Source organism: Phoxinus phoxinus (genome assembly GCF_949152265.1).
Source record: "Phoxinus phoxinus genome assembly, chromosome: 2".
NCBI classification, from domain to species: Eukaryota; Metazoa; Chordata; class Actinopteri; order Cypriniformes; family Leuciscidae; genus Phoxinus; species Phoxinus phoxinus.
This window is the reverse complement of record NC_136877.1, coordinates 13,791,996-13,808,183: the sequence shown is the minus strand read 5'-3', so window position 1 is coordinate 13,808,183 and position 16,188 is coordinate 13,791,996. Positions and strand designations below refer to the sequence as shown.

The following is a 16,188-nucleotide window of genomic DNA, read 5'->3' as shown; positions in this document are numbered from 1 at the left end:
GTTTAATTACTATTTGGAGCAGTGGGATTGCTAGACGAGGGCTTAATGAACACATTTTTTGTGATAACCTCAAATTTTTCACTTGTTGTGTGCATTTTGTCAAATTTTCCCCACATATTTTAAATGTACTAAATAGCAACTTTTTCGTTGCTAATGTTTTAATTGATACATTTTAGGGTTTTTTTCTCCAATTTTCCAATTTATTTTGTTTGTTGACACATTTTGTTCCAATCGGATTGCACCAAAGTAGCATCATTATGTGATTTGTGTAATTCTAAGTTAAAGGTGCTCTAAGTAACTTTTTTCAGGTCTCGTTTCCAGGTTTTGGGTCTCGTTCCTCTTCCAAACGAACTCTGGTGCGGTTCGAATGTTATATGAAAGCAACACGGACCAAAGACATGTTAACTAACCAAAAATGGGAAGATGAGACCCTAAAAAGGACAGAATGCTCAAGCATACCTGTTTTTTCTTGTTCATTAAAGTTCGGTACAGGGATCAGAACCACAGCTCCCCGCAGCAGATCTTCGTTTGTGTGTGTGACGGAGGGATTCCTTTACACATTTGATAAGCTCTTCACGAGTTCTCAGCTGGTCAAAATACCATATGCAGGCTACACACATACAACGAGCGCATTTAGCTTCGGAGTCATTGGAATAGTTATATGACTTTTTTCGGGTTGAATGGTGGTCGTCTCGCACCCCCCGAGCGCCTGTGAGCGGAAAAACCACACTTGCAACTTTGGGCCGGCGGGCCGTTTATATGATATCATTCTGAGTATCATACGTACCTCAGTTGACATGGCTCCGTGCGTTCGCCGGCAGCTTCTCTGAAAACAAATGCACGTGACCAGAGGGAGAAGATGGGAGGGGGGAAAGTTGCCAATGGTTTTACGACAGTTTTCTCAAATATCTATTCCGAAACTATAGGGGGAGCTCTAAAACGAAACCTGCGAGAAAACAGCGAAGACATTTCCAAACCTACTGAGTGCTGCTTTAACTGGACTATACCAGAGACTAGGCTTGATATTGACCTTTGAGTTACCAGTCCAGCTCTTTATCCACAGCAGCCATTGTTCTCCTGTTCTCCTGCAGATAACAGGTTTAGCACCGCTGACATTGTCATCCTTACAGCAGCGGTTATTCCTGCGCTAAAGTGCTGTGGTTCCCGCGGACGGGTCCCATCATCCGCAGAAACGCCTGCTGTTCTCTGTAATGTCATTTAGCCCTGTGACCATATTAGCCCTGTTCTGTCAACACTGCATTGGCTGCCTATTAAACATCGGATAAATTTTAAAATATTGCTGATCACTTACAAAGCACTAAATGGTTTAGCTCCGCAGTACTTGAGCGAGCTCTTAACGCATTATAGTCCTTCACGTCTACTGCGATCTCAAAATTCCGGTCAGTTAATAATACCTAGAATATCAAAATCGACTGCTGGCGGTAGATCCTTTTCCTATTTAGCACCAAAACTTTGGAACAGTCTTCCTACCATTGTCCGGGAAGCAGACACACTCTGTCAGTTCAAATCTAGACTAAAAACACATCTCTTCAGCCTAGCATACACATAACACATTATAGACTTATATAATTAGGCTGCATAGTTTAGAACAGCCGGGACCGGGAACACTTCCCGTAATCCTGATGTACTTGGTACATCATAAGAAGGACGGCGTCTACGCTAATATTAGTCTCTCTGTCTATCCCGAGGTTTACCGCTGTCCACTGGAACCAGGCCGTATCCAGATCTGATGAAGGACCAGCGCCAGGACACGACGACGACGCCGCTGACCTGAAGTGTCAACCAGTCTCTCCTCCTCTCCACTCCGACTTCAACCAACCGGAACTGGACAAATACTCTGATTCATTCTGAACTTCATACACTGTTCACTCATTGGCCAGAGGAGAACTGGCCCCCGACTGAGCCTGGGTTCTCCCAAGGTTTTTTTCTCCCTTCTGTCACCTGATGGAGTTTTGGTTCCTTGCCGCTGTTGCCTTACCTTCTGGCTTGCTTAGTTGGGGACATTTAATATTCAACAATATTATAGATCTGCCTTAAAGGTGGATGATGATGAAATTATTTTTTGTATTATTTTCATGTTATCACTGTGAAGCTGCTTTGATACAATCTGTATTGTAAAAAGCGCTATATAAATAAAGATGACTTGACTTGACTTGACTTTAGCCACGACTTTATCACACATAATTAGCATTTAGATAATAGCAAACACTTGGCATTTTAATTACGGGTGGCCTTTGAGCGTAGCATGAGCACTGTGAGCTTTACTTGAAACTCAACAGCAGTGTGGGAAGAAGTGTTTCCAGAGCAGAACGTGTCCGAAGGGACGGAGATACGTTATGAAGCGCTCATGGCTTGAGACTGAGTAAAGGTCACGGTACGTAGCGCCTGTGGCAACGGGATTACACAATATCATGACACGTCCAGTACGGCCAGTCATGTGTGTGCGATTGCGTAGGTTTAGATTTATGATCCAGCGCTGAATGTTTTAGCATTAGCATTGTGTCTTTGTTTTCATAAAGGAAATTACTCCGATGTCAGATTGCCGCTGTGTGTGCGATTTCATTTTTGCTGTCACAGAATTTACATACGCACTGCTACAGCAAAATGTTATTGTTCAAATGTTGCTTTCATAACTTTGTGCATGTTATTATTACAGGTGAAACTCGAAAAATATTAATATCGTGCAAAGTTAGTTTATTTCAGTAATTCAACTTAAAAGGTGAAACTAATATATTAGACTCATTACATGCAAAGTGAGATATTTCAAGCTTTCTATTTGTTATAATTTTGATGATTATGGCTTGCAGCTTATGAAAACCCCAAATTCAAAATTAGAATATTGTGAAAAGGTTTTCATAGCTGTAAGCCATAATCATCACAATTATTACAAATAAAGGTGTGAAATATCTCACTTTGCATGTAATGAGTCTATATAATATATTAGTTTCACCTTTTAAGTTGAATTACTGAAATAAATGAACTTTTGCACGATATTCCAATTTTTCGAGTTTCACCTGTAAATAATAATTCACATACAAGAGTATTCCCTTGTAAGAATTGCATGTATTGAATGTGCGCTAGTACAGCGCACATTCCATACACCCCATACACACACTATCAGGTGAGCCAGACTTTGGTGGCCATATGCTGACCTCTGGGTGCTGTTTTAGACATTGTCACGGAGTCTCACTGAGGGAGACACAGCCATGTTTCTAATGTCCTCCATGTGTTCAGCGTTGCTGCTGAGCATGTCATTCTGGCACATTTCTGTTAAACAGTGTGTCAGATTGTTTTGATACACCGCATTGTCTAATCAGGTTTATTCTGGGCGGTTATTACAGATGTTCATAAGTGTTTCATTCTGAATGCAAAAGTGTTCAGAACATGCTACAGATTCAGGAGAGTCAGTTGAGTCAGCCCAATGTGCTTAACATGATTATTCCGTTGTTTACTATGGGCAGTTCACAGGAATATCTGATTTGGTTAAATGTACTAAATGCATAATCTATAATAAAGATTTTTGCTACAACATGTTGGAAACACATAACTGTAATATTGTTGGTATTATCTTGGTAACATTTGTTAAAGGCTTTTTTTTCTTATTTATTTAATTAATTTAAAAACAAATGCAACAACAGCATCAGCATTTAACATGAATGAAAAGGAGCAGAAAGAAGTAAATGTATAATGTCTGCTCCCTATTGCATATATTAATAAGGAACAAAATCCGTGGCAGAATGGCGTGAAGAACAACCCTGAACTTCATTCTGTCGATCAGGGGATCCAGAGCCATTCACTAAAGACGTTCCCTCATGTGAATGAATTGATGTGATTTTCAATCGAGTCCGTCTCTCTCTCTCTCTCTCTCTCTCTCTCTCTCTCTCTCTCTCTCTCTGGATCAATGTCAGACAGATGAGTAACAAGAAGAGGAAAAAAAACACGGCCATTTTCTCGTTTATTTACAAATCGCCTGCCAACGTGGGCGACGTGCGGTATTACTTATCTGTCAGATTTCTAGAGAGAGTGTTTGCTCTGTGTGAGAGCGTGATGGAAATTCGTATTCAACAAAGAATCGGCTCATCAGGAACAGATACAAAACACACATAATGGATGTGTCTGTCTCACTGTCTGTCTCACTCTCCCAACAAAAGCTTGGAATAAAAGTGCCACAATACACGAGACGGGAGCAGCTGATATCTGAACTATTAATTAATCACACAAATATTACACAGACTGTCATCTCGCATTCATGAATACTTGCGCTCGGAGTCGAAATGAGCTCATAAAGTAACAGCCAGAGCCAGTGATGGTATCGTGAACGGAAATAGCAAGCGTGGCAGTGCGTGTGACATTGGTCAGCAGGCGGCGAGTGCGTGCCAACTCTGACTTCCGCGTGTGAGCGCGTGCGGTGGGAACAGAAGTCCAGCCTACGTCGTCTGTGTTTGTACCGTAGAGATGAAGAGGTTTTACTGCTGAATGGTGTATAAATCATTTATATAAATGATTGGATTTCATTTGCATTTACATCTCTTCAATGACAAACAGTGATTATTACAAACAATTAAGGCCACCATCTAATATTGAAAGGTGTAAAGAGACTTTAGTTGTTTGTAGCTTGTAAACTCACTCATTTGAATGGTGAGTTTGTGGTGAGCGTCACCAACAGTGTGTGTGCATGTGTGTGTTTAACATTGAGCTTTGCACTCTGATTTCCAAGGCAAAAGCTTGTTAAAGCAAATCACTATAGGTGAATAGGGTACCATTTGTAACTAATAGATACTTTACCCAGTTGATTAATCACAGTACATAATTTAAGACAAATGTTTTGTTTTACAAGTTTTCTGAAATGCAAAACTAGCATCATCTAATTAAATATGCACTTATTTGCTGAACATACAGTAAATATGAACACTGGATAAAGCCAGGTTAAAAATTCTTGTTTCATTTTGTTAACATGTTAGAGTTAAAGGTTTTTACAGAGGGGATTTTGGATATCTATTTTTATCACTCCATAAATAAGACTGTGTTCACACTTGGCATGTTTGGTTCGATTAAAACAAACCCTGGTGCGATGGCTCTGTTAGTGCTTTTCATTTGAACAAGTGCTATTGAACATGTCATCCGAACACTGGCGCGCATCAAACAAGCAGACCGAGACCGCTGAAAAGATGGGTCTCGTTCCTCTTCCAAACGAACTCTGGTGCGGTTCGAATGTTATATGAAAGCAACACGGACCAAAGACATGTTAACTAACCAAAAATGGGAAGATGAGACCCTAAAAAGGACAGAATGCTCAAGCATACCTGTTTTTTCTTGTTCATTAAAGTTCGGTACAGGGATCAGAACCACAGCTCCCCGCAGCAGATCTTCGTTTGTGTGTGTGACGGAGGGATTCCTTTACACATTTGATAAGCTCTTCACGAGTTCTCAGCTGGTCAAAATACCATATGCAGGCTACACACATACAACGAGCGCATTTAGCTCGGCACACAGCGTTGTTTTGGATCTCAAAATAGGCAATATGTCATATAAGCCGACCAATCAGGTTGTAAGGGTATCCCTATGCCTTTAGGTTCGGTGTTAAAATGCCAATCTGAATGCTAAGCAGACCAGGGTAGATTTGTTTGTTGTTGTTTGGTTCAGACCAAACGAACCAAGCAAACCGAACTACAAGTTTGAACACACTCTAAGAAAATACTGTAGCCCCATACTAAATACTAACCCCACTGTAAAAAAAAACCTTTATAATACAGATGGGAATAAAAATAAGTTTGGTGTAAGTGCTACTTGGAAATGGAGATAAAAAATAATTTTGAGAATTTTTTTAAATAATTGTATTGAAATTGAAATCTACAGATGCAAACAGATAGTCTAATAGAAACTTAATGTATTTTGAATGTGTTTTTTTCCCTCTAGTCTGAAAGAAAACATGTTATGGAAGCAAATTAGAACTCAAGACAGACCAGTGCATGAAAAAACAAACACAAAAACAATGGTTTTGCTTTAATATATTAAATAGTTTACATTTGGTTTTTTTCAGAGTCATGAAATAGAAAATGTCTTTTGTTTTATTAATTTCTTGTGCGTTTCTCTGTCTGTAGGTTGTGAGAGCGTTGCAGGAGCGTTGTGAGCTGGCACACTCAGCGGGTGAGTTGTAACATCATGCCTGTGCCAAGCGTCCTTGTAGCGTTACCCTCCGTCCGACACTGTCTCCTGCTGCTCACCGCCTCCGTCCTGCTCACCAACGCCGAGTGTAAGTCTCACCTTTAACTGCCTATTTATACTATCATCTTCTTTGCTCTCTTTCTCTTTTCTGTTTGACTCAAACATCACAGAAAACTTCAAACCAGCGGCGCCATAAAAGATCAGATCACATACGAGTGAGATGTGTTGTGTGTTTGAATCTAACACTTCTGATTGTGACGCAAGGCGCTCGGCCTCCTGAATGTGCCCTGATGTCTGGCAGTTGTCAAACCCAAGTCTTGATCATAAATCATAAACTCGATTACATGTAATATGATTGAATTGCTTATGGCATTTGACCAATTGCTGTTACCAAATCGATGTTGTGTGGTCAATGTGTGGAGACAACAGACTATACAAAGTTTGATGTCAATATGACAAATCATTGTTGAGTTAAAGCCTCAAAATCAGCTTGGTAACATGTCATCAAACATTTTTATGCGTTATTACAGAATTGTTTGGCCAAACACAAAGCTTTTAATAGCTTTTTGCTGGAATGGTCTGAAATTGATCTGAGCTGAACTTGGTGAAAATCGGACCAAAGGTCTAGGAGGAGTTTGAAAAAGAAAAAGAAGGTTTTCAAAGAAATTCAAAACGGTGGACAGCAAGTTCGACCAAATATGGCATCATTGTTATAACTTGTTATCTCTGACTCAAGGAATCTATCAAGATCAGTTTCATTAAAATAGGCAAAATTAATCAAAAGCTATTAGATCTCTTTTTTTTTTCATTATAAACTTTTTAAATAAGGGCATGGTCCTGATGACCCATACCGAGTTTCGTAACGATATGTTAATGCATTCATAAAATATAGAATTTTGTGACAGAATTGACGTCCACAGTGGCCAATATGGAAAAATGTAGTATTGTTCGACTAAGTATGCTGCACTGAATTATAAGAGACCAGTTTTATGATTTTTGGGCAAACAGTTTAGAAGTGATGCAGAGATATATAATAGAATATAATGAGGCATTTATAACTTAAGATATAGCCTTAAGTTATTGTAAAAAAATAAAATAAATGAATACATAAGATACATTAAGTTGTTTCCATGAATTCAATTAATTAGACATGATTTTTATTTATTAAAATGTAATTAAACCATTAAAATGGAATCCAGAACATTTTTAATGGGAAAACACAGAATTTGGTAAAAAATAATAAATGGAATTTGAGAAAACATACAATGTATTTCATAGAGATATAAAAATGTAATTGTTGTTAAATTTGTTACAAAATACTATTAAATTGTATAAGTTTCATTATTTAAATAATAAGACTTGCTTTTGTATTAATACAATTTTTTATTTAACCATTAAGACAGAGTCCAGAAAAAGAAAAGAAGCTGGAATCCAGGAAAACGTGATGGTTATACTTTATTTTAAGGTGTTTGTGTTAGTGTAATTGGATTGGGTTTGGTTTAATTGAGGGTTAGTTCATAGTAATTACTACAGTAACTAAATTAAATTAAATGTAACAAGGACACTGTAAAAAAAAGTGTTACCAACTTTATTTGACAGTTTTCTTGTTACATGCATATTATTACAATGCATGTTTTAAAAGTGAACTTAAGTGTATTAAGAAACATTGTCTTGAAAGTGTGCTTTAAGTACACTTACGTGGCCTTTTATTTCACTAATATCATATTTTCTAAGAAGTACAGTTAAGTGCACGTCTTTTTCACAAGGGCAGAGAAGACGTTACACACACACCGTGATTTATCACATTATTTGTCCTGTGGCGTGTTCTTTTATCTGGTCATTGTGCATCTGTTGTGATTTTTGATGTTTAATTTGTTTCGTGTTATAAAGATGATCGTTAGATCAGTATTTGCATATGACTGCCAGGCAGGTTGGAATTTGCATTTTGTGCAGGCACTATCAAATTGACATCTTTGCGTCTAATTTGCTTGTATGGTAATTTAATTTAAATGAAGAGCCGCCCATCAAGTGTTCAGTGTGTGATCTGTGATCATAAGCAGGAGTCTATATGTGTTCAGGATCTGTATGTGGTCACATGTGGGATGGTGTTTAATTTTAGTGTGTCTGTAAGTTTTGCTGTGGTAGTAAAATCTTGTCAGCTCGTTTGCAGCTTCAGGCTTTAATTAGTGCTGCGCCGTTCTGAAGCGGATGGGAAAATGACAGGAATAATCAGGAACCATCACAGAGAGAGAGAGAGAGAAAGTTTCGAGCTTCCCAAACCAAGTGATCGACCTACGTAGACAAAGACGACGACGACGATACATTTTGAAGATTCTCCAAATGACTGCAAACTGCTAAAACAGCATTGCATGTATCCCTCATAGAGAAGGCAATCTCACAATGCAATGCAGTGAGCTCGGTGAAAAAACTGAGGTTCGAGGTTTCAGTTCAGTGAGGGATTGTCTATAAGCGGCTGTGGAGGATATTGAGTTGAGTCTGGTGCGGTAATAGATGGGGAACTTTGTCTGTAACAATTAGGAATACTTTTTTTCTGTCATTAATGAATATCTCCACAGGAACAAATGACATGAGTAACGCAATATTAGCATTATAATAACTGATTCATTTTAAAAGTGGTCATTTTAAAGTAGTACTCCAGTCTTTACTAGTGGGTTACCATGATCTTCACTTTAGAATTAATTACATTATGCATTATTCACATTAATTATGAACCTATATAGTAGTTCTTGGTATTTCTCTGGGAGGTATGAAAAATAGCAGTTATTGATTCGTTAATAGTGAACGACCACATTTGACTAAGCGCTAGGCTATTACTTACTAATTCCTTAATCAGAGTTTCTTGTTAGTTAGTAGTTAGAATGTTAACATTGCATTACTCGTCTAGTTATTAATTAGTGATGGAATATAATTCTAAAGTATTACCGCTTTGTTTAATAAAAACATGCAAACTCTTTGTTCAGATAGATACATTCATAAACAGCACAACTTTTGTTCAGCAAGTCAAACAGTCCAAAAAGATGCCAAAAATATACAACTATTTTTTTTTATTAAAAGGGTTACACTTGCATTTAAAGTCGGCATGAAATGGAAGTTGTGATTGTCTTTTCTTCCCTATTGTGATGTATATGCGAGTGAAACGTCTTTTAGACCAAGAACAATTGTAGAGCAGGACTTGATTTTGGGGAATTGATGGCTGTGGTTTGCTATTGGTGGATCTCATGTGAGTGACAGGCACGTCATCAGAGAAGAGAAGTCGCTGCGCGAGGGAGGAAGTTATTTTGATTAAAGATAACGAGGCACAATAATTTAACGAAATAATGATGTGCACGGATAAATAATTTATAATAAACACACACTTTATATTTAATATTAACTGCATATACTTACTATAGGGTTAAGTTTGGGGTTAGTTACTTGCAATTATGCATAATTTACTATAGTAGATACATTTGAAATAAATTGTTACCATCAAACACTACGATCTATAGCAGTTTCAGTTTCAGTGTAGTTCTCTGTTTACAATGTCACGTTCTCCACCACTGTTGTTCTCCAGGATTTCCAGAACATCTTGTCTAGTGAAACTTTTGCTCATTTTGTAGCTTGTGAAAGTGGGGACAGACTTCTGAACTCGGAGTACTCGAAGTAGTGTGTGTGTGTGTGTGTGTGTGTGTGTGTGTGTGTGTGTGTGTGTGTGTGTGTGTGTGTGTGTGTGTGTGTGTGTGTGTGTGTTTGTGTGTGTGTGTGTGTGTGTGTGTTCATGTAAACAAGTCTTTTTATGAAGTTGGTCTAATTTAATTTTTTAACAACATGAAACAAAAAAAAATACATTGTCAGGTTCAGGTCACCTTAGCGGAGGATGTCTTGTTTATGATTAACAAATGTATGTGAATCAATTTTAAAATCATGGAAGTTGTCAAAATTGCAATGAGTTCCACATAAACTGTAGGATAGTATAAATGTTCAAGTATTGTTTTTATTATTATTATGTTTATTGTGGTTATGAAAAACACAACCACACAGGGGATGAGCATAACTTTTTGCATATTTTTTTGCAGTACTTATTAACTATTTTCTAAACTAATACACATTTCAGTAATCACATCTAGTCAACAGAAATACCTCCAGTGTGCCATCAAAAACATAATGGTTCACTTCAGGATCAAAAATAAACATCTATTGTCAAACAAAAGAGAAGAGCAATGATAACAAATCAACTAAATATAAATCAAATTTACATTTAATTTAAATTTGTGATTTGGCCATTGGTCAGAACTTACTTTTTTGAATAACTTTGATTGTTTACATTATATTTTGAAATATAGTTAACATTCTTAAAATTGTGTTAATTATTACAGTTATACAGTTATACACCGTTATACATATTTTTCTCTCTCTTTAGAAACTTTAGATTTAGTTTCAATCTGAATTGTTTTTTTGTTTGGTTTTTCTTTTCACATTCATGTTAATGATCTCTAAAAGCTTCTGGCCAAATGACTTTCTGTGGTCTGATTATAGTAAGATTTAAAAATACTCTGATGAAAAAGTGGAAGCGTTCATCAGGAAATGGACGACTGACATTATAAAGAGCAAAAGGGAGACAGACAGAGGCCAGCGTTCACACATGCACTCATGTTTGTCATGCCCACAAGCTTTGCACAGTGGCAGCTGTTTAGCCTCTGCCACACACACACACACACACACACACACACACACACACACGCACACGCACACGCACGCACACACACACACACACAGAGAGAGAGAGAGAGAGAGAGAGAGAGAGAGAGAGAGAGAAGAACAAATGCAGTTTTTCCCATTATCACATCTCTTTTTACCAGGTCTGTCAGATATGAAGAAAGATGGCATTGGACAATTCTCATGGGGGCGTCACCCAAATCTAGTAATAATCACCTGCATGCAAATTAATTGTCTACTCTGCATGCCAGCTCATGAATATCCATGATGCATATGAGTCCCGCTTATTAGTGATGAACAGAGAGTGCAAATCACCAACACTTGTAAGAACACACACACACACACACACACACACACACACACACACATCACACTCTCGTTGCACATTTGTGTAAAACTGTATTTTAAATATTTGCATATAAAGAATATAAGTGAGGTATTTTGTATGCAATTGTGCTGACATCCTCACTTTTACTCAAATAGAACACAAAAGGAGACATTTTAAATAATGTACCATTCACTCTTTTCCAGTTAATTATAATGTGTACTAAAAGGCTTCCAAAAAAAGACCCAAAAGAACCATCACTCCATCAGCTATCATTCTCTTATAAATTCCCGAAAACACTGGATGTACAGATTCTCAGTGAACACAACTTAAATGTTAGCCACTTCCACTATTATGATAGATTTATGTAATTTTGCACCATAAAAATAACATGCATTTAAAAAATAACAACACTCCTTTCTGTAGCTTGAAAGACCCAGTCCCCTTTCACTGCGGTTACATGGAAAAGAGCGACTGGTGCATTCTTTAAAACATCTTGACATTAGGGTGAGTAAATGATGACAGAACTAAACCTTTACCAGCTGGCGTTCGTTTAGCTAATAAACAACGACCACAACAGCAGTGCTGTTCTCAGGGACTCATACGTTCAACAAACAAACTTCTCGGGAAAAAATAAAAATAAAAAATAAATAAAATAATAACATAAAACACGGGATCAATAAACCAACAAGTGAGGCTCTTTCTTCTTCACAGAATGAAAGCAACGGCAATTTCACACTTCCTGAACTGCTGCCGCTCATTATGGGATTTAATTGGCTGAACTATTCCGCCCAGTCAGCCGTGACCATTTGGGCGGAGCAGGAGGCATTTTCACTATTACGTCCCATCAGGGGGTCGTCATGACGATCGCTCACGCACACACACACACACACACACACACACACACACACACACACACACACACACACACACACACACACACACACACACACACACACACACACACACCCTCTCCTCTCTCTCTCTCTCTCTCTCTCTCTCTCTCTCTCTCTCTCTCTCTCTCTCTCTCTCTCTCTCTCTCTCTCTCTTTCTTCATACTCCATTTGTACCAGATCCAAGATGTATTGATCAGACAGTAATTAAATTGCCCTCTCTCTGTTTGATATAGATTTATAATCGCAGTGTAAATACTCTCATGACATTTCAACACGGCAAACTCAATACTGCTCACGAAACACAATAATCACTGCACGAGACATTCTTCATCTGTGAAATCACAATAAGAAATGTTCAGAAATGTGACTTGAGTGTTTGAATGCTTTTTAAGTAGTTCAGTTTAAAGGCTTGTTAATCATATTGGGACATGGATCCCTGATGTCAGATAAGATGGTAAAATACGACCTGTTAAACACTGATCTCTCTAGAACAGCATCTAGATTTCCTTGAAGCCAAACTCTGATGGCCCCAATGTTTGCGTTCCTCGGGTTTGGTGCTTTAGGCTCTGTCTCAAATTACACCCTCAGCTGCTGGACAATTGGGTAGTCTGCTGTAGGGTTGCACAGATTAGTTCTAGATAAGGTCTGCCACTACTCATCATTTTCAGTTGTGATAATTGCAGAAGGAAACCGTGTCCTGTTGGACCTCAGCCACATGATGTTATATTGCATTACATCACATGAATGCATTTGGCAGATGCGACTTTTACCTTAAGCAACTTACATTGCATTCAATGTATACATTTTGTCACTAAATGTATTCCCTGGGAATCAAACCCATGACCTTGGCATTGCTAGTGTCATGATCTGGTTGGGCTACAGGAATGCCATTTACATTAATCCATTTGCCAGACGCTTTTTTTCCAGTGCGTTCAAGGTTACATTTCATCAGTATGTGTGACATTTGTCGGACTCTGCAAGACTATGGAAGGCCTAGTTTACTGTGAGCTCAATTCAGAATGCACAAAGGGGGCGCTCATGAGCACCCTTCAGAATGATAAAATGATGTACGGGACTCCCTAGGGTCACTAGCATTTACCAGCGAAGGCCACAAAACTGCAAAACTGTGATCTTGTGAACTAAGTACAGTTGATTTTTAGAATCATGAAGTAGATTTTCCAACATGTTTGGTAGATCTTACACACACACACACACACACACACACACACACACACACACACACACACACACACACACACACACACACACCTGAACCTGACAATTCTTTTTCTCCATGTTGTAAAAATCAATAAAAAATTTGACCATTTTCACAAAAATACTTCCGTACATAGCCTACTTATAATTGCACGCACGCGTACACACACACACACACACACACACACACACACACACACACACACACACACACACACACACACACAAACTCCCTTCTGGCAGTCCTGACGAGTATTTGTGTGTATGTGTCCCACTGTGCCACCTCACACAGTCACTTCCCCTCGCCATCTGTGAAACTCCTCTCAGCGAAACCAACACCATCCTTCAGTGTGTGTGCGGAGCCAGTGTTTTCCTACATCTTTACGTTATACATTGTAAGAGGTTTGTGTGTCTAAACAGACAGGATGAGACTCATTTGTTAGAGAGATGGGAGAGAGAGAGACAGGGAGGGAAAGAGAGACAGGGAGAGTGTCAGCATGATAAATGGCATAAATCTAACTGTGAAGACTGTAGGCTAAGAAAAAACGACAGAGCGAGAGAGGAAGAGAAAATGAGGGTAAGAATGAAATGGAAGCCAATTCTTCATCTTCTCTCTTTTTGTCCAGCCGCTTTTTTGTGTGTGTGTGTGTGTGTTTTGTTCTTCCATCCACAACAAGGGAGAGACAAACGGCTCTGGATCTGAAGGGAGATCATGTACTATGAGGAAGTATGGAATCGGATGTGTTCTAATCAGAGGTGATCATGCCTATGCCCTATTCCCTCTACATTTAGAAGATTGCTATTCGGATCATAAGTGAAAACAACCATTGTTACCACCTCACCAAGGCAAAGCTAATGATATTCAGTTATACTTGAATTTATCCTTGTTTAAAACACTTTTCTTCCCTTTATTAAGATAATAGATCAAAATAATTAAAAGCATAATAATACCAGCAATTACAGTGCAGCTGGTTTAATTTGCGTAGCACCTTGTGCAGGCTTAGAGTTTCTGATGCAGTGTGAAGATTCTTGGGAGTGAAGTGCCCATCAGTTGAACCCCACAAAAACATTAATTTCAAAGGTTCTTTTGAAGTAGTTATTTTTGAGCACTTCTGCTTGGAATGGTTCTTTCCTCGAAATGTGCCCTGGGAAGACATCATCTCTGCCTTTTGGAACACACTTACTTCAGCATCACACCTTTTTTGTTAATTCCTGACAAATTATTTCATTCAACACACATCGCTGGGCTCTTAACAAGGAGAAGACCGTTTCGCATCAGACGAGCTCTTATCAACAGACTATCCCAGCCTCCTTTAGCAGGTCACATGGTCAGTTCCAATAAACTCTCTGGAACAAAAGACGAGTGGAATCATCAGCATTTCTTTTTCTCACAGAGAGCAGAATGAATAGAAAGGAGAAAAGATAAATCAATAATTAATTATGCCTATTTCTATAGCATCTATTCAGAGCTATCTGCATCCTGACCAAAGCACATTTTCAATTTTCATTGAAAAGGAGTTCATTGCTGTTTGTTTTAAAAGGTGCCATTGCTTCTTAAGATGACCCTACCGTCTGTCACAGAGTCACATCTAATAACCAAAAGGTACCTCAGGGTTCAGTTCTCGGCCCCCTTCTCTTCTCCATTTTCACAACCTGAATGGACCCAATCATCAAGACACACTTCTTACACTGCGCTACTGCTGGACTACTCCTGCTGTGCAGCTACTCCTGTCAGTCCAGCCTTAAAAAAACTACAATTCCAGTTTATATATCTGACATTGTGTGTCTCCATCTTGGTCGGATTAAGTATCACCACCTTCTGCTCAACCTTGCAAAGACAGAACATGTTTTCTCAGCCAGTCGACCACAACGTCACTGAAGATCTAAAATTTCATCTTTTAATATAATTTCAGTATTAATAGTGTGTATCTGTATTATTATTCTTTATTGGTATTCATGATCAGTTGTATTATCTTATGGAGTTTAAATGCATGTGTTTGAATGCATGAAGAGACTAGAGATAGCATGATTTGAGGATCACATGTCAGACAGAGGGAAGCTATATTTTGCTGAGGGTGTGTAACAGTGTACAACAGTTTCCACTGATGCAAGCATATCACCAATGTAAACAACAAGGATAGTTCTTAATATGGAAGTGGAGTGTGACATGTTGAAGATGACATATAGGCTACGTTCCAATTTTAAGAAGCTCAAAGCAACATGTTTGTTACCTTAAATGGAAGCTGTAAGTCTGTCTGTGATGTATATAAGCTGAATTTCACTGTACCACTTCAGAGAAACACGGAAACGCATAGACCTGGCGTGAATACAACATCTTCTCAAAGTTTCTCTCCTGACATATAAGAATAAAAGATTTTTCTTGGCAAGATAACTGGTGTCTCGTCCCGTGAATCAATACCGGGGAAAAGAGAAATAATTCTGAATCTACATTTTGGCGTCACGGACAGCAGGCTGATCGGGCATTTGTCTCATCATTTCAGGTAAGACTTTATTTTATTCTAAATAATTATAAGTCTGCCTGGTGATTAGACATTGACTGAAACTGCTTAAAAGAACTGTGTGATTCAAAGTACCAGTTGTGTTGCCAATGAATATATATGTGTCAGAAAAAAGGAAAATAATTAAATAATTTGAATTTGATGTGACTTATTTGAGTTGCTCTGGTCAGTGAACCTCTGAAATATTGAATGAAGCTGGGGAAGTCTTTTTAATTTTTGAAAAGACTTTAGAAAATGGACCTTTGTTAGAAAAAGGCCATTTGTCAAATTTGTAGAATTAGCTGTAAGGCGATTTAGCAATTAGCTTGTTATGACTGGGAGGTGGTTGAAT

The 16,188-nt window shown here is 38.3% G+C and overlaps 1 protein-coding gene across 9 annotated transcripts in view; it reads left to right on the top strand.

Moving 5' to 3' along the window:
- The window catches only part of LOC306991567 (receptor-type tyrosine-protein phosphatase delta), a 158,912-nt gene that overhangs the window by 22,143 nt on the left and 120,581 nt on the right, over positions 1-16,188 (top strand). For all 9 annotated transcript variants that reach the window (XM_079599545.1, XM_079599542.1, XM_079599540.1 and 6 more), the window contains exon 2: positions 6,123-6,274. In XM_079599545.1, coding sequence (XP_079455671.1) covers positions 6,184-6,274 — 91 coding nt within the window. In that variant the 5' untranslated portion in view covers positions 6,123-6,183. The remainder of the gene's footprint in view (positions 1-6,122; positions 6,275-16,188) is intronic.